General features: G+C 45.1%; 2 protein-coding genes across 8 annotated transcripts in view; one reads left to right on the top strand and one right to left on the bottom strand.

Annotated features, from left to right (window-relative positions):
- Positions 1-6,077, top strand: part of ZNF410 (zinc finger protein 410) — a 39,763-nt gene extending 33,686 nt beyond the window's left edge. For all 7 annotated transcript variants that reach the window (XM_055303681.1, XM_055303680.1, XM_055303675.1 and 4 more), the window contains one exon: positions 5,298-6,077. In XM_055303681.1, coding sequence (XP_055159656.1) covers positions 5,298-5,336 — 39 coding nt within the window. In that variant the 3' untranslated portion in view covers positions 5,337-6,077. The remainder of the gene's footprint in view (positions 1-5,297) is intronic.
- A 415-nt stretch (positions 6,078-6,492) lies between these two features.
- On the bottom strand, positions 6,493-19,292 carry FAM161B (FAM161 centrosomal protein B). The gene is made up of 9 exons (XM_055303674.1): positions 19,051-19,292; positions 16,608-16,930; positions 15,039-15,589; positions 13,227-13,573; positions 12,613-12,740; positions 10,626-10,790; positions 10,286-10,385; positions 8,503-8,645; positions 6,493-7,613 (listed from the first exon to the last, which is right to left on the bottom strand). The coding sequence occupies exons 1-9, from the start codon at positions 19,102-19,104 to the stop codon at positions 7,475-7,477; spliced, it is 1,950 nt and encodes a 649-aa protein (XP_055159649.1). The 5' UTR covers positions 19,105-19,292; the 3' UTR covers positions 6,493-7,474.
- Between the last annotated feature and the right edge of the window lie 63 nt (positions 19,293-19,355).

Genomic DNA, 19,355 nt, shown 5'->3' with positions numbered 1-19,355 from the left:
TAGGAATGTGTTCACTTGCTTATGGAATGAGAACCAGCATCTAAATCAGAGAAAGGTTTTAGGTTGACTCTAAGCATTCCCAACTCTACAGTCTTGGCTATAACCTAGAAAACAGAATGAAAGCTAGCTAGGCTTCTAGAATTTTTGGGTATTTTATTGACTTGTCCTGGGAGTAGATAACTTCATGAGCTCATTTCATATGCATAAACTTTTGCCAAAACCCATTTATCCCAGATGCCTTTGTATTTTAGGATCTCTTACAGTGCTCTCCTGTCTTCTCCCGTTTTTTCATTATAACCTGAAACCACAAAATCAGCTCTTCCAGGATTCAGATGACCGCATCCTATGTTGAATATTCTGGATTATTCTGTAAGATTCCTGGTGATGCCCAGGATCTTAGGGCTCTGGACATGCATGTTAATGATTCTGCCAGAACCTTTCCTCATATTCATTGTTGTGACCCATTGTCTGAGTCTTGCTTATATTATATTGAAGGTTTTGTTTTTGCTTTTGGTATCATTGGTTCTTTGCTAAGTCACCTTCTTCTGGCTACTGCTTTGGAACATACCTCACCAATGAAAGCTTCCTTTATTATTTCCTCTCTTCACTTACGTATTTTAAAATATTTATTACGAAAGTTTTCCAGGCAGCCCAGGTGGCTCAGCGGTTTAGTGCCTCCTTCCACCCAGGGCGTGATCCTGGAGACCTGGGATCGAGTCCCACATCGGGCTCCTGGTGTGGAGCCTGCTTCTCCCTCTGCCTGTGTCTCTGCCTCTCTCTCTCTCTCTGTCTCTCATGAATAAATGAATAAATCTTTTAAAAAAAAAAAGTTTTCCAGCAGTGTAGTGAGAAAGAGTATAGTGTAATGAACTCCTTTTTTTTTTTTTTAATTTTTATTTATTTTATGATAGTCACATAGAGAGAGAGAAAGAGGCAGAGACATAGGCAGAGGGAGAAGCAGGCTCCATGCACCGGGAGCCCGACGTGGGACTCGATCCGGGGTCTCCAGAATCGCGCCCTGGGCCAAAGGCAGGCGCCAAACCGCTGCACCACTCAGGGATCCCCTAGTGTAATGAACTCCTGTACCTATCCCCCAACTTCAGCAGTTAACTTTCTGCTCTTAGTTTACCTCTTCCTGCCTACTTATTTTTTTTTTTTAAGATTTTATTTATTTATTCATGAGAGACAGAGAGAGGCAGAGACACAGGCAGAGGGAGAAGCAGGCTCCATGCAGGGATCCTGACGTGGGACTCGATTCCAGGTCTCCAGGATCAGGCCCTGGACTGAAGGCGGCTCTAAACCCCTGAGCCACCTGGGCTGTCCTTTCCTGCCTACTTCTTGTTGCTGTTCTCTTTTTGCTGGAGTATTTAAAAGCAAATCACAGACATACCATTTCACTTGTAGATATTTCAGCATATACCTGTAACACGTTTTTTCATAGCTATTGTATCTTTATCATACCCAACAAAATTAGCAATCATTTATTGATATCCTTGAATACTTATTAGCCTGTGTTCCTTTTTTTTCCTCAAAATGTCTTTTAATGGTTGATTGGTTTATTTGGGGGGTTGATTGGTTTAAATTAGGATTCAAACAAGGCAGGTTCACTGTAAAACAAGACAGGTTCACTGTATTTGGTTAATAATTCTCTTAATTCTCTTTTATCTCTAATAGTCTTCCCCACCCCCCATATCCCCACTGCCGTTTTTTTCAGAATGACTATCTAAGGAACAAGAATTTCCCAGGTTCTAGTTTTGGCTGATTTATTCCCTTTTTTTTTTTTAATCTATTTATTCATGAGAGAGACACACAGAAAGAGGCAGAGACACAGACAGAGGGAGAAACAGGCTCCATGCAGGGAGCCTGATGTGGGACTCGATCTCGGGACCCCAGGATCACACTGGGCTGAAGGTGGCGCTAAACCGCTGAGCCACCCAGGGATCCCTGATTCCTTTTTTTGTTTAATATATTTCTCTATCAAAAAAAAAAAAATATATATATATATCCACAGATTTCCTAAAAACTGCTAGTTAGGAGCTTAGAGTCATCTTTATGTTTTTTTGCCTTGGCAAGAATATTCTTTTTTTTTTTTTTTATGGATTTTATTTATTTATTCATGAGAGAGAGAGAGAGAGGCAGAGACACAGGCAGAGGGAGAAGCAGTCTCCATGCAGGGAGCCTGACTTGGGACTCGATCCCGGGTCTCCAGGATCACTTCCTGGACCGAAGGTGGCTCTAAACCCCTGAGCCACCTGGGCTGCCCTTGGCAAGAGTATTCTTTAGGTATACTCTTGCTTTCTGTTAACAGCTCACAGCAGACATGATGTTTAGTTATATCTCTCTTACTGAGCTTAATGATTGACCAGTAGGTTACATAAAATTTTGGCAAACGTTACTGATCATGGCCTAGATCAATTTTTTTTTATTAAGGCTTGCAAAATGGTGATATCCTAATTCCTTTTCTTTCTGCTTTTATGAACTGTGATTCTTCTTTAAAACAAAACAAAACAAAACAACTTTCTTTCATCAACTATTGGATTACTCTGAAACAGTCCAGAAAAATCATCTCCTTTTTTACCTAGTGGAAATTATTATCCTGACATAACCAATCCACAACACTCAACCTTTTCCTTTTTATATTTGAAACCTTGAAGCTTTTTTTTTTCCTGTGCTCAATTCCTCAGATAAATGCCATGTAGTTAACAGATACTACATCCCTAATGTGTGCAAGGCCCTCTGTTGGGTACTAAACAGTAATAAACAAAGTACAGTCTTTGCTTCAAAGAGCCTACAGTCAGACTTTGGACCTCTGCCTTTTACAGCTGTGCAAAATGGTCCCCTGGAGTTGTGCCTTACAAAGAGAATGGAAAGGGTGAATTGAGAGTTTAAATTGAGACCTGAGGGATGAATGGCAATTATCTTGATGGATATGTGGGAGGGATTAGAAGAAAATAACAAGCATAAAAGTAGCAATGTGTACAAGGGCAGAAGGTGAGGGAGTAGGGAACCACCATGGAACCACAGAATGTTGAGTAGAATAATTTGGAATGTGAAATGGAAAGTGAGGGCAGGAAAGAAAAGCTGGTTTCTCTCTTGAAGGGCCTTCAAGGACATGATCGTATCCTGGGGGCAGGCAGTAGGGAGCCATGCATGGTTTAAGTTGCGTAACGACATGGTTAGATTTGTATGTGTGAAAAGTCCAGTAATGGCACATTTGTTTCCCTTGGACCTACGCATGTGGGTCTTGGAATTGGCTTCAGAGTGTCCTTGTTTGGGTGATGCTTACTCACAGGCTCAGACAGACATGATACCGCTGACCACCTATAAAAAACAAAAGAAAACTCGACCTTCATCCCAGGAGGACACTAAGGGCATAAGCACCCAGTTTCATGATGGGAGCTCCAGACACTTAATAGAAAAATATTAACAACACAAAGGGGCAAGTGGTGTCAGTAGTGTAGCTGAAAATCCTAGACGATCACTTCTCCCTCATGGGTCGTCACATATTTACAAACACACCTGTGAGCCTCACTTCTGTGTTTCCTTCACTATTAACTGTTATTTTCCTCTTATCACAGGCATTCCCACTACTCATCCCTCCTTTATCACGGCAGGCCTACCACATCCTCTGATATCTTCATTTTTAAACCTACAAACCCCTTAAGACTCCAGGTTTAGTCCTCTTCCTCATCCAAGCTCCTGGTTCTAACTGACCTTTCAGTGACTGAGGAATGTTGATTCCTTAGGGATTCACAGATAGAAGGATGTTTGTAATCCTTAAACCAACACATATCCATTTCAAATTCTGTTTTTGGAGATAATCACACATTGTAGATCAAACCTGTAAGAATCTACTGGTGCACTTCTACTTGGACTCCTGTAAATATGCTCTAAAATAAACTTACCAAGAATATCAGATAATAACCAAACACGTATCAGAAATTATCATGGGAGGGGCTCCTGGCTGGCTTAGTCAGTAGAGTATGGGACTCTGATCTCGGGGTGGTAGGTTCAAGCCCCATGTTGGGCATGGATATTACTTAATAAATAAATGACTCACACTTAAAAAAAGACTATCCTCTTAAAAAATGAAAAGAAATTATCGTGGGAAATATATCAAAACTACATCTTATTCAGATGGTTCAGATTGGACAGTTTTTGTCTTCCCCTCAGTGTTACCCAGTCTCCTGCACAACAGACCAAGGACTCTTCGTTTAGGCCCTGCTGGTAGCCCAGGGCTTTTGGTCCTCTGCTGGCTAAAAGACCTCCCAAGTGGGGTTCTGTAGTCACATTAAGCTCACATTGTTGAACTCAGGAACCAGTAGAAATGATTGCCAGCTAGCCCTGAAGATACCAGAATTTGTCCTCAAAAAGAGGAAAACAAATTGCAAAATTCTTGAAGATTTCTCATGAAATGCCATTGCTAAATTTGAATGCAAACATCTGAATCTTGATCTATATTAAAAAGACACCATTCTTGCATCCCCACCACAGCATCAGTTGAAATTTATGGTTTCTTTAAATTTCTTTATATTCCATATTATTAAATTCCATATAAATTACCTTCATCCAAATTGAGATCACCACAATAAATATATTTTCAGCCTAAGACTTTATCTGGTTATATTTTACTAAGCCACTTTTTTTATCCTGAACTTCACTGTTATTCCCATCTCATTCTCATAATAAAATGGAACCCGAGTTCATCAGTTATTATAGAACTGCCTTTCAACAGAAGTTGAGTGTGGAGTAGAAAGTCCACTTTTTCAGCTGCTACCCTCTCGGAGTCTCAAGCTTATCTCCCCTCATCATAGGAAAGGCATCCTTTTAAGCCCTGGGAATCCCTGGATTCCCTATAAGTGGCTTCTAGCCCTCATGCAGAACTCACTGGAAATAGCTGCCCATTCCTCTTCTACTTGAGCATCCTATCTGTATTTGGACTAACACTGACGTAAGGTTTTTGCTTTCACCATTTCTGATGTATCTGTAAGTTCTAGATGCCTCCGTCATTGGCTGGTCAGTACCCGACAAGACAATAATTTGGCTTATGGACTCAGGATATTTTATTGCCATAGTGAAAATGCCAGCATTATGAAGTGGCCAGAATGCTGTTCCAAGGCCAGGATATGAAAGAGATACATCTGTTTACGTGTGTCTTCTGCTTTGGAACTAGATCTACTTGACTCACCCCTGCTGTGCCTTCCCCATTTCCGCTCATAAACCTTTTCCTTTGTATGAATTATTTTTCCTGTTATTCAGTGGCAGCCTACTGCAGACTTGGTTTTAATCTATTACAGTTACTAAACCAAGGAGAATTAACTGAAAGACGGACATGAGCATGGGTACCACCTCCTGGAAGAGCAGCTCTATCTGATCCTGGAGTGCACATAGTGGGAACAAGACGCTTATGGCTCGTAATCTGCCAGAACCAAAATGAATCTGTGAAGGACAGGACCCCACTTTTGCCTCTGTTCATCTTCTCTGACACAGAAGATGAATGTAGGAGAGCTTCTCTTCAAACTACATCTGATCCAGACAAGGAAGAAAGCAGTGAATGTGGGCTGGGTAACTGTACCTACCTCTCTTCCCACTACAAAATTTTGGGATGGACTTCTCCCAAAAGGGAATTTGATTACGTGTTGGCTGAAATTTCTTCAGTGTAACTGTTGAGAAGGGATTTTCATTTGAAGAATTTGCATCCCAGACTCAGCTGGCTTTTCACCAGGATGAACTAAATCCTGCCACCAACCATAAAACTTCACCAAGAAGTTGAGCTTTCAAGATGCCTTGTTGCTTTGGAGAAGGGAGTGATGTCAATTCTATTGTGGCATTTTCCCTTTAGCAACCTGAGTAAGAGACTCTCTGCCACTGGGCTGCAAAAAAAATAAATTACTTGAATCCCTACTTGGCCCGGGCTGAGGTACTATCTTGTCATATCCACCTCTACTTGGTTATTTTGCTTTGTTTATGGAATATACAGTAGCATGTTAAAAGGATTTTGTTTTTTTGAAAGTTAAATATCACATGATTCAGACCTTCAGTTGTTTTCCCTTTAAATAAACAAGACAGCCCAGTCAGTTCTTTGACTCCTTGTTTTGGACAAAATTTGTTTTCTTAAAGAGGAGAGTAATATAATAGTTAAGGCTTTCCCTTTAAGAGAGGGCACTGATTTACCCTTTGGATGCAGATAAAACTGAGGCTAGGAGTTTTGGGGAACAGGACAGGAGCATCTTTATCTCTAACTAGCAAACCTAGAGTAGTTATTGTAGTACTGCTGTTATCAACAGAAAGGACCCATGTCTGAGTCTGGAAAAATGGCAATAATAGATACTTTTGAATTTTTCCCAGAAAGTTAAAAAAAAACCCATGAGAAATGTGCTTCTGTTAAGAGTAGGCACTCTTCCTATCATCCTGTCTCTACAGCTGATAAGGAGTATCTGATTATCATTGGTGAGAAGAAAAGTGTTCCAAAGATCACTTACTAATAGAAAATCGTGTCTGTCAAGAGAATTTTCACTTTTATTTAAAATGATCCTCATGGGGATATATACATACCATGCACACAGTGGCATATTCTAAGCAGATAACAGGAAAGAATTAACTGCTGTTTTAAATAAATATAGTTCTTAATTTGTTAATGACATGCAATAATCATCCTCTGTTATGTAGATTGAGTTCATATCAATTTCTTGTATTCTTAAAATTGCCAGTTTTTATTTCCTACAGGCTTACTTTTATACTAGAGCAGTGGTTCTTAATTGGGAACATTTTTGCCTGACCCATGCTCCACATGTAGCAATATCTAGAGACATTTTTTGTTTGTCACAACTGGAGAGAAGGAGTTACTGGCATCTAGTGAGTAGAAGCCAGGGATGCTGCTAAACATCCTACATCCATGTACAGGATAGCTCCCTCTGCCAGCACCCACGCAGACTCATCTGGCCCAAAATGTCAATAGTACTGAAGCTGAGAAACCATGTACTAGAAGCTGCAAGCTTGTCATCCTGCAGGTGTTTTGTTAACTCCCACACAGTATTTCTAAGTAATTTTTAAATTAGTTGCCAGTATGCAAATTTCTGGCTTCTGTTGAAAACTTGGTTGATCTGGCAATTCTGGGCCTGTGTTGTAGCAGAGACTCCAGTCTCTACTGTCTCCTACTATCTTATACTCAGCCCAAGTGATCCATTTGTTTCCTCATTAGCCCCTTGTAGGTATTTGGGCTTGTGTCCTTTTTTTAAAAGTAGGCACAAAGCTAGAATGCTTAACTCAGCTCTGATCCCTCTGTCCTGAGGTTTTCTACTTTGATTTACTTAAACCATTCCTTGTTTGTTATCTGCTTTTAACCCCCCTAGAACTTCTCTTTTTCCCCCTTCTCCAAGAGTAGCCATTGACTCAGAAGCCAAGTTTTGCCTGCCCTGACTCAACCCCAAGTCAGCTGGTTAATATTGAAAACAGTAATTTTAAGTGTTAATGATTAAACAAGTGATTTGAAATTATTTAGCAACTCATAAGACAGCTCTTCCAGTTCTTTCTTGGGGCTTGTAGGCTGTTGTAGAGATTCTTCTAAATCCTGCTGTAGATTTCTGGTGCTGAGTTTTGTAGTTTCATGGGTGCTACAGAATAAATTAAAGCATTATGAAATAAAATGTTTTTAATTAAAGCATTATGTAAGGCTTAAGGATGGTTTCAACATTTTCATTATTTTATATGTGTGTAAAGGGAAATTTCTAGGTGGAAAACTGGGATAGGAATTAAGAGAGGGACCATTAGGATTTAAGAAATAAAGTTGAGAATAATGGTGATAACTATGCTTTTCTCACCTTTACTTACATACCAGTGGAGGGGTGGTGCTATGAGTTAACTTTTTTAAAGAGTGCTAGATTTTAAAAACCATAGTGACCATGGGGGGGGGAAGGCTTGGATTGTTTAGGAGTTTATAGCTTTTATTGTGGCTCTGTAGAGATTTTTACCTTCAGTTTCCAAACAAAATAAAAAGTGCTAGAAAAATATTTTTATCATTTTATAGTAAATAAAAATACACATTGGGGCGCCTGGGTGGGTCAGTCAGTTAAGTATCCGACTATTAACCTTAGCTTGTGTCTCGGTCTCAGGGTCATGAGTTCAAGCCCCCCATTGGTTCCATGCTGGGTGTGGAGCCTACTTAAAAAAAAATACATATGCATACACACATGCATGCGTGCACACACAAGTTTGTTTTTCAAAAGTGAAGTGGAAATATTCTTGACTGATGGTTCTAGAACTAGAATTAGAAAAATGATCAGTTTCAAATTGAAGGAATCTAAATATACAATGGTTAAATTTTATTCACAATTGCACTATTCTACCAATTTAAATGTGTTGGAGATCTCTGGATTAGTATTCTATAAATACAAAATTGTGATCTCAAAATATATGAGTGGCTGTCCTAAAGGTCCCTCCCAGTGGCATTACTAGGGATGGCAATTTGAGAGCTGCAGGATAACAAGGAGCATCTGAGATTACCTGGGACAGTCACGGACTTCTGATTGCTGCTTCCATTGTACATCCTGGGTGCCCTGACCCTTGTTCTTCACAAAGTCTTCATCCAGCCCAGCCTGCTTCAGGGTGTCTCGATACCGTTGTTCTGCTGCTTTCCTGGCAAGGTCCTGTGGAATGGAAATTAATCTGCTGTAGCTGTCTTGTGAATTACCAGGTAATTTTAAATCACTTGCTTAATCTGTAAATGTCTAAATTTGCCTCCTGCCCCAACCTCCCATTAGTGATGGGCACAGTTGTGCATGAAAATTTCTTAGAGCCTTTTTCAAAGCCTTAAAGTACATAGGTACTACCTGAAAATCTTGTTATTAATGTAATTCCCATTTGGTAGGTCTCAGATAAGGCTCACAAAGCTGTATATCAAACACTCCTGGAGATGCCAACTATTGATTTGGGAGCCACACCTTTGAGAAGCAAGGATTTAGATTTTTGGAAGACCAAGTAAGACTCAGATGAAAAAAAAAAAAAATGGACTTAAAAACATTTTAAGGGATCCCTGGGTGGCTCAGCGGTTTAGCGCCACCTTCGGTCCAGGGCATGATCCTGGAGACCCGGGATTGAGTCCCACGTTGGGCTCCCTGCATGGAGCCTACTTCTCCCTCTGCCTGTGTCTCTGCCTCTCTCTCTTTGTCTCTCATGAGTAAACAAAATAAAATCTTAAAAAAAAAAAAAAACACTAAAATATAAAAAAAAATCACTAAAATATAACAGGAAATAAACTGCACTAGAACACTCTTAACAGAATAGGTGGTCTGCATGTGGGCCAGAAAAAGTTATTTTTTTTTTGTTTGTTTTAAGCAAAATCACATAGAACACTTTGTATTTTTCCTAAAGTGATCAAAGATCTGTTGAAATCTAAGAGTGAGCTTTGCTTGAAAAAACTAACATGAAGAAGAAAGGTCATTGTGAGATTTTGAATAATGCAAGTTGCTAACTAAATCCAAGACTGTGCAGTGCGTGCACATGTGTGTGAATGTGTGTGTGGTGTGGTATGTATGGGGGTGGGAGGAGTGGACTCTTCCCAAATACCTAAATAACAAACTGGCTGTAAAATGGAGATAACGTTCAGCAGTTGGAATCAGGTCACTAGGAACCGCCAACTTTTGTCTGAAACTGGAGAAAAGAGGGATCTACAGAGCCTGATACCACCCAGAAACTAGCGATGGTGGCCTTTCTAAGGCTGTTCAGATAGCTCCACAGTTTCTTTAGGGAGAGGAGATCTCAACTGGGTCCAACTTCCCCTAAACGCCTAGAGAACATCTTAAAATGATTCTTCCATCCTGAAAGCCACTTAATCTGAAAAGGGCTTTCTGGGGTACTTGTGAGCATCCCAATGTCTGGAGGCCCATAAACTTGCCACAGTTCTAGAGGCTGGGAATGTCCGGGGTACCAGCACGGCTGATGATAAGAGATGATGTTAATGAGTTCAAGATCTCACTACCACAGCCAAACTGTCGCTGTGCATGTGGGATCTCACCCTCCCCGTGATTAACACTGAAAGGACTGCAGTGGACACTCCAGGAGCTGAAATACTTACAGATGCCCCCTGTGTCCAGTCTGGGACGAAATCAGTCCAAGCAGTGTTCACCACTGCACTGCTTAATTGGGGGAAAAATGGTGGTTAATAAAATAGGTGCAATTTAGAATCTTTCTGAGCCTCAAGGAAATGTTTACTACCCAGGTTAAACCGTTGCATCATTTCTAAGAGCCCTTTCATCCTGAAGGAAAATGAATGATGGTTTAGTTTTACCTTGGTAACTTGTTCAAAGAGATAGGGCCTTGTTTGTATTCTCTTCTTCATTTCTTCCAATTCTTTCTTATACTCTTTTGCTCTTTTACGGTCATTGTTCCTGGAATTAACAAGATTTTTAGAATGAATTCTGTCTTTTTCCTATCTGGAATACCCTTCACTCCCAATTAGGCATAGTAATTCCCAAGGACATTGTAAATTCCCAACTGTGCCTAGCAAAACCCTTGATTGTGTGCAATTACAGGAGTCTTACTCTAATAACTCCATTTTGCCATTTTTTAATGCCAATGATCTGTTGGATCCCCAAATAGGCACCTTTTGACATATGGAGGACACTGACCGATTCTCTTTCAGCTTTGCTTTGAACACCTCCTCCAGGCTTTTATGGGGATCCATGGCTTTTGCACGCAAGGTCACAGATTTAGACATGGCTTGACACTTCTTTTTGTGCATCTCTAACCACTGAGTACTCTCATCTGCTTTGTCCTTTTTTTCAAGTGAACTTCTAAAGAGAGGAGGCAAAAAACATACAGATGACCGACTGACTTGACTATATTTAAAAGCAACCGTGGTAACCTCTCTGGAAAGTGAAATGGTGTTTTCTATGAAGGGGTGATTAACCATAGTGACATTTCGGAAAGAATAGGATTCAGAGATTGGCAGATGAAGCTTTCTCAGTACTATGGACACAGTGATTTTCTGCTCTAGGAGAAGTTCATTAATTGAACTGAAAAACCATAGGAATTAAAATATCCTTACACTCACCTGTCTAGCCTGAGAACAAAATGATATTTAGAGCTACCATTTGCTCAGCTACTTACTCTGAACCAAAAGCAGAAAGGAATCAAGTGCTTTATATCCATTATCTTCATAACTGCTCTACGAGGTAAGAACTGTAAGCCGCTCTTTTTATAGGCAATGAGATCCAGATTCAGAGAGGGTAAGCCACTTACTCAAAGCTACCCAGCATGCCAGTGGAAAAGCCAAGTTAGAACCGGATGTCCTGACTCCCAAGCATCTGCCCTTGACCACCATGCTGTGAACGGTGAGCTGGAAGGTACCTTTGAGAATGCAAATCTGCATTTTCACAGAGAACTGAAAATAGGCCTCTTTCCAGGCACAATTTGGGGCTAACTTACATTTAGTTTGGGTATCATTTGACAAAGTACTATGGAGAGGTCAAAAGAAAAAACAGTCAAGACTTTTGCATTTGGATATTTATATTCAGATGAACAGATCAGGAAGGAATGCATGAAAGTTGAGTCTGCTATTATATCAAACTCCCGTTGTTGGGAAGCAGATTTGGACATCCCCCGGAGGGGGACCAGCTTCTGGCTCATCAGGCCCACCTTACTGGGACCTCAGGATACTGATACATTCAGCTTTCATTTAGTAGCTCTAAGAAATTTGAGGAAGAAGGGAGTATCTCTTGGATCCTAAATACATTTCTGCATCCCTGCTGAAGGTCCTAAAGGGCCAAGGAGGTCCCGTGTACTCCTCCGTGGGCCCCACAGGAAAGCACTAAGATGCCAGGTCTCTCCCAGAGCTCAGCTGCCTGTTAATACCATGACCTTTCCTGCTGACTTCAGCTCAGAAGTCAAGTGGAGGAATCTTGCTGGGGTGCTGGCTTGAGGAGAACAATACCATGACAGAGTCAGTCAGTTAAAGAATTAAAAAGTAAGGAGCCTCCTGCTTCTCAGCTGACTTCTGATAGTTCCCCAAGGTGATCTCAGAGGATCTCAAATCTGTGCGGGGGACAAAGATGCCTTCTCTTTGTGACCGGGTCAGCTACCTGCCATCATGCTTCTCTGAATTCCTGTTCTTGATGGCTTCCTCTTTCATCTGTGGGTCCTCACCCATGTTGTCCTCTCTGGAACCTTCTTTCTTTCCAGCCTTTGGCTAATTCCTCATTCTCCAGAGACCTATTAAAGAGACCCCTGCCCCAGGCTGTCCAGTACCCCCAAGGTTCTCTGTTCCCCCACCACTGTACTACTTGCAAAATATGGTAACTTCTTTGCTTTTCTGCACTTCACACTTGATTTTAAACCATAGGTTCCATAAGGTATCTCCAGCCTTAAACTGTGACTGGCATAGAGTAAGTTCCCCATGAATTATTTGCTGAGTGATGGCCAAATGTTCCCCGGCACTACGTGTGGAGGGTTGTATGTATTCTGTCCCGATCAGAGAGTTCCCTTCCACCCCTATAGGTCTGTCTGATAACAGGAGAGGGGGCCCAGAAGGATGATGGGTTTTAGCATCGAGGTCAAGATCCAAGCACCGACCACTGATCGTGATCCTGGGGCAAGAACTCAAGCCTGACCACTCACCTGACTGCAGATTCCCTCTTCCTGGTGGCATCTGTGATGTGCACTGGGAGGGTGTTGGCAGAGAGGGAAGCAAGGCCACTCAGAGACCGACTCCTTGGCAGGGGTGTGGCTGGTGGCTGTGGAGAGTCCTGGAAAAAATGAAGGCTGGTATTGATGGGACAACAGAGTGTGATTAGTTTCTATTATAACTAGGATTCAATTTCAATGAAAGACTAGTCAGACAAGAATCTTTTTTCCCCCTGGGATTATGGAAAGATTAATGAGTTCTCAAGTTTATTAGCAGGCCAAGAGTTGGATATGAATCCTGAAGTTTTAAAATCAGAAGAGACGGGCTCTTTAGAATTGATAGAGGGACATGAGCAATTGATCCCTACTCCCTACTTTCTAGCTGCTTTGACTTATTTCTGCAAAATCCCTCTAGAAAAGTTCCCTCTAGGAAGGCAAGGCAGGCAAGATTCTTATGGTCCTAAGTTTATAGGAATTGAGCTCACAACTGAGCCAGTGTTTAAAAAAAAGAAAATTAAAAAAATGTCATGAGAAATGCCTTCGGTTGAGACCTGGCCTGTATTCTGGGTCCCAGGCCCTGAGCCTCCTGCAGCTGCCTGGGCTCTCACCCTCCTCCCTCCGGACGGAGCGGTGTCACAGGGCCGCTGAGCTCGACGCAGGCTGCCGGTTCTCAGCAAGAAAGGCTTGTTGCACGTCACCTCTCTGGTGTCCCTTCTCTTGGCAGCCCTTCTCTGGAAGGCCTTGTAAAGGGCTTCGTAGTCAGGGACGGCGGGATTCACACGAGGCTGGAATCCAAAGTCAGTCTGCAGAAACCCAAGCTTTTCCTTCTGGGTTCGGGCAGCTGTGCGAAGCTGTGGGTCAGCCCGGCTGCCTGAGGAGGCGACCGGGGAGGAGGCCGTCTGGAGCATGTCTAGGGCTCTCATCTGGATGCGAATTTTCCTGAGGAGTTCAGCTTCTGTGGAGAAAAAGTCAGGGTGGTGACAGGTGAGAGGGGACCCCGCCTCATACCTAAAGGTTTGGAGAATGTTCCCTTTCACACACTAGAACTAGTGTGCTGGGCTGACTGACAGCTTTACAGGAATTTTGTGAACCAGGTGGCATCACACGGGAAGCTCTACCCTGGCCGGGAGAGGTAGGCCACGGAAAGTGGCAAACACTACAGATCTGCTTGCTTTTCCTTTTCTGGAGAGCTCGTTCACAAACACTGGCCGGGACACTGCTGCCAGGTGCCCAGAGCCCGTGCCTCCTGAGCCTTTCTGCACTTCTCCTTCGAGGCCGAGCTGGAGGGGCCCACCCTGGGCCCAGGGAAGTCCCCACCAGCCACCCAGAGGCCCACACTGTAGCCCCGGTCATTCTTGCCTGCCTTCTCTGGCCCATCCCAACTCCTGCATCTCCTGCTCTTTATCGGTGCTCCTGTCTGGCCTCCCCTCAGCGTCCCTGCAGCTCATCTCTCCCCTGAAGTGTTGTCATAGTGTCCTAGAGATCAACATCCCTTCAGGCCTGTGCCTCCCCCCAGAACCACCTCCACAGCATCCGAGTGACCTTCCTGAGCTGCACGGCTGATCCTGAGCCACCCTATGTAAAGCCCTTCCATAGCTCCCCGTTGCCCTTGCCATGAAGTCCAAATTTCCTCCCAGGGCCCACAAGCCCCCAGGTCTGGCCCGTGCCTGCCTCTCCCTCCCCATTCTCCCTTCTCTCCCATCCCCTATCCCTTGCATGTGTTCAGCTTCCTCTGACCTCCTGGCTAGGTTCACTTTCCTTCCCTCTCCCCTGAATTCAGCACAGCCCGTCCTGCAAGGTCAGTTCGGTGCCCACTTTCTCCGGGGACTGCTCCCACTTTCCCCTGCTCCCACTGCCTCACCGAGTCCAAAGTTAGGTCCCTCTGTTCTGTGCTCTGGACGAGAGGTAAGACTTTTGTCCTTGCAGACCACTCACCGCATTTGTCATTTTATTCTCTATTATATGTCCTCCTCCCACGTCTACAAACGCCATGCCTGTCTATCCCACGCAGAGAAAGTAGCGCCTGGGGCTTGGCACCATACTGATGAGTAAAGCCTGAGTCCTCTCACTGAACCACAGTTCTTGAAATATGCATCCCCCTGCCCCCCCACACACACCAGGAGGGATGGGTAGGAGCCTCCCTCAGGGACAGCTGGTGGCGGCACTGGCCTCAGCCGGTTCTTGGGTGTTGCAGGACACACCTGGGGAACGCTGTGCCCCCCCTCACGCCCTGCTCCTGCCTGGGCTACCCCTTGATCCCCCCAGGGCCTGCCCTGAGCATGGCCTGGAGGCCACTCCACCTGAGCAATGAATCTTTCTCCAAGCCAGGCCGGCTGGAGCCTAAGTGCCCCCCCCACCCCCGCCCGCACCTCCAGAAAGCCCTGGGCAGGAAGCAGCAAAGTGAGGAAGGATGTCTTTACCCTGGAGCTTGTCCCCGAGGGCTGGCTCCAGAATGGACTTGGGGATCCTTCTGGTGGCCTTCTGCTTGGGGACCTGGGCCTTAGCTGTGGCGGCCACGTCCCGGTGTTTAACAGCTTCCTTTCTCTGCTCCTCCCTCACGAGGAAGCTGAAGGGCTTCATGGAGGACAGCAGCAGCTCCTTCCTCTTCTGGATCCCCGCCTGCCTGCGGGCCTCGCTGCGCTCCATGACCTCCTGGTACAGGGGCAGGTGGACGTGCGCGGGCACGGGCTGTGCTCGGAACTGACGGTAGCACTCGGCCTCCTCCTGACCCTGCCTCTGGGCCCGCTTCCTCTCCTGCTCAAAGGAAGCAGGAGAGGCCAGCCACTGAGCCTTCTTCTGGGCCTCACGCAGTGTCATGCGGAACGGCCGAGGGACAGTGATGGACGATGCCCAGGAGCTGATGCTTCTGTGCTGCGAAGGAGGCCTGGCGCCTGAGGGTGGCTGGAGCTGACCCTTGGGGACGTCGGAGGGAAGGCTGCTTAGGGAGCTGCAGCGCCTTGCGGAGCCACACCTGTGGGGAGAGCAATGAGAGGAAGGCAGGGCAGGCTCTGGAGGCCGGGTCCTCCCTCCCAGGCGGTGGCAGCTTCTCAGCCTCACTTCACCTTCGCCTCACAGGCCTCTGAACCAGTGCCTCTCAACTCGGCCTCCCTCCTTTCTGTCAGGCCATCTAGTGGGCCGGCCCGTGAGAAAGCCTATTCTCAGAATTGATTCAAGAATTGCCACTTTACTTCGGACACCTGGGTAGCTCAGCAGTTGAGCACCTGATCCAGGAATGCAGGACTCCCTCCTGGGACCCTGGGATTACACCCTCAGCCAAAGGCAGATGCTCAACTGCTGAGCCACCCAGGCGTCCCTAAAGATTTTATTTTATTTTATTTTATTATTTTTTTAGATTTTATTTTTTTAAGTAATCTCCACACCCAGCGTGGGGCTTGAACTCATAGCCCCGAGATCAAGAGTCGCACGCTCTACCAGCTGACCCAGCCAGGTGCCCTGCATTCTAATATTTTCATATGGGAGAGAGAGAACAGTGCATGGGTGCAGAGCAGGGCTTTAGAGTTGGACCCAGGTTCAAATCTTGCTCCGAACAATTACCAGCCGTGTGACCTTTAGCACAGTTTGCTTGGAACCTCGATTTCCTTATCTGGAGAATGGCAAAAATAATCTACTTATTGGGAAGAGAAAATAATATTAAATATTTTATAAATACAGCGTATATGCATACAGCAGGGCTTGGCCAGGGTAAGAATGGCCTCCCCATTCTCAGAGAGGGAGTGAGGAGTGAGAAAGGCATCCCTTTAATCAATTCCAGGGCTTCCAGTCACCGAGGGTTACTCAAAGTGAATAGGACTGCTGGGTAGGAATCAGAACATGGTTGGCTCCGAAGGCTGATTCTGAGATGGAACCTAGGTAAGGGACAACCAGCAGAAGTGATCTCTGCTTTACTGAGGAAGACGATGAGGCCCAGAGTCACGACATGACCTGGCCAGAGTTCTGCACGAAGCAGCCGTTGACCTGCAGGACCTTACCTCGGAGATGGTGGGGAGTGAACCTGTGGCTTCCCCCTGCCTTTGTCTTGGAAGAAACCCTCCAGGTCCTCATCATCTTCGGAGAAGTTCTCACCATTGTCTGGGTCAGATGGATACAGATATTCCAATAGGCACCACCTGCCTTTCTGCTTCAGTGCCTCCAGAGTCTCAGAAAAGCTCCCAGTTGAGTCAGAAGAATCAGAAACTGCCTCCTCCTCTGGGCTGAGGAAGTCATCAAGTTTGCCCGCCCTAGGCAAAACCAGCCCATCCCCAGACAGCTCCTCATCTGTCTCCGTGTCTGAGGAAGATTTGGGGGGAAATGCCTAAAATGAAATAGAATAGACTGTGGATCAACTATAATTTCAAAATTACTCAAAATGTAACTGTTAATTTCACTTTGAATAAATCTCTGTATATTAGGGACCAGGAAGGAAGAAAAATAAGATGTGTTCCTTGCTTTAAAGAAATTTCACAAATTGGTATGTGAGGTGTGCTTGGTTGAAGGGCAGGAAAGGGAAACAGCTAACATTGGTCCCCTACCTCATGTGCAGTGAGTGTTTACACAATACCCACTCTGCATCATTCATTCTGCCCCCTGCACTCCCAGAATCCCACCCATGACCTTGGTCACACTCTAGGCCTTGCCCTATTTGAGTTTTACCTACTTGTTGCCAGTCTTCTTTTTCGTTTTTCCTATCTACACCTGTGCTTTCCTCATAGTCTACCTACTATCCACCTTGTCACTAGGAGTGAATAACTAACTGGACAATGTGCTCTAGCTGAAAGGACAATGTCGTAGAAGGTGGGTCTAAATACTCCATTCGTTTAGGAAATAACGTATTTGGTGCCCAATATGTACTGGACATTAGGCTGAGAACAAGTCAAACAAGGCCCCTAGTCATGAAGCTTACGTTTTAGTGAGGGAGACAGGCAATATAAAATGATAGTAAATTCAGCGAAAGCTATATATAAACTGTGAGATTATACAGTGATGGAGTGGTTTGGGGAAGCTTTTCTGTAGATAAAACCCATCAGATAAAGGAATGGATCTATAATGAGTTGGGCTTATTAATTCGTTGGAGAACACCATGAAAAATTATAGGGAACTTGCGGGTTGGGGCGGTGAGGGTGGGGACTTTCAGTAGGGGGGTGATGGAGGGGCTTTTTCTAGGGTTGGCTTGTCCTGAATGATTCTGAGGAGGAGAGTGAATCCTCCTGGATGGATGCTGTCATGAAGAGGGCACATTTGCAGTTTAGTAAGTGAGTGATTGAGCAGTTTTTATTCAAAAGGTAACCAGAACAAAGTGGGGCTGGGTAAGTAACTGATAGATAAGCATCACCATTTAGAAGGGGGCTTAGTCTCCTGGCAGGTATGCTGTGGCCCTGTGTGAAACATTGTTTTCTGCTGATCTGGCTTTTGGCCTTATCTGTGTCTATTACAGTCTGAATTGTACTTTCTCAGTCTGGGCTGATTTTTACTTTCTCACCGTGGAGGAGTTTTGGACTGACACCTGATTAATGAGAGGGGGTCAGCCTCTCTAAGATCTGGGGTAAGAGGGTCCTGGGTTCAAGGAAAAGCTAATGCAAAGGCCTTGATGCAGGAACAAACTTGGCTCTTGGAGAGATAGGGGAGGGCCAGTGTGGCTGGGGACAGCGGTATGAGATATCCTTAGAGAAGCAGGTGTGGGGCCAGGATTGGCCTGGAGAAGATGACTGGTTGCATCTGGAAATCAAGGGTAGGCCGCTACAGGCCTCCAGGTGACACTGGGCGATGGTTCTACTGGGTTCTCTAAGGTCCAACTCTAATACTGAAAAGAACACTGGATTCTGAATCAAAGATACATATGTGCTCCAGCCCCTGCTCTGCTACTGAGGAGCCTGTGATCTTAGGAGATTTTTTTAAAAATGACTTTATTGAGAGATAATTTGGACACCATACAATTCATACAATTCACTTACTGAAAGAGTACAATTCAGTGGGTTTTGGTATATTCACAGAGCTGTGCAATCATCACCGCCATCAATCTTAGAGCATTTTAATCGCCCCCAAAGAAAGCCTTCACCAGTTAGCAGCGCCTCCCCATTTTGCCCAGTCCTTCCAATCTTCCCTCCCCGCCAGCCCGAAGCAACCGCCAGTCTACTTTCTGTTATGGATTCTGCGGCAGATTTCTTAATCTCTCTGTGCCTCAGTTTTCCTTCTTACAAAATGGGGACACCAATCGTACTATCAGTCCTAGGGTGGTTGACAGCATAAGCGAACGCCGAGGCCCGTCGCTGCGGTTCTGCGAAGGGCCCCACACGGACGCCGCCGATCTTGATCCCACGCCCCTCCGCGACACGCCCCTGCCGTCAGTCTCCAAGGCAACGTCAAACAGTTTCCTCTCTTAAAGATTCCTTTCCGGGGCGCAGACCTAATTCCTCTCCTTCTCTTTTCTCTCCTCACCTGACGGCTCCACTGAGCGCCGCCGTAGGCTTCCACGGGCCTCCGGATGGTCATGTTCCTCGCGGGGCAGAGACGGAAACCGCGGGGACAGCGCCGTGCTACGCGCCGGCTACGGTGGCTGCACTACCTACGCGTCGGGTTCCGCCCCTTTTTCCAGCCGTGGCCTCCGATTGGCTCCCAGGCGGACGCCTGAACCCGTCCCCCTTCTCAGGGAGCCTCCCTCTAATCCTTCCCGCCCAAATTGGCAAGGTCGTCTTCTGATTGGCTTACTTCTTGCGCGTTCTATTTCCGGCTCGGAGGCCGGG

The sequence above is a fragment of the Nyctereutes procyonoides genome, unplaced genomic scaffold (genome assembly GCF_905146905.1).
Source record: "Nyctereutes procyonoides isolate TBG_1078 unplaced genomic scaffold, NYPRO_anot_genome, whole genome shotgun sequence".
Taxonomy (NCBI): domain Eukaryota; kingdom Metazoa; phylum Chordata; class Mammalia; order Carnivora; family Canidae; genus Nyctereutes; species Nyctereutes procyonoides.
This window is presented reverse-complemented; position numbering and strand designations above follow the sequence as displayed.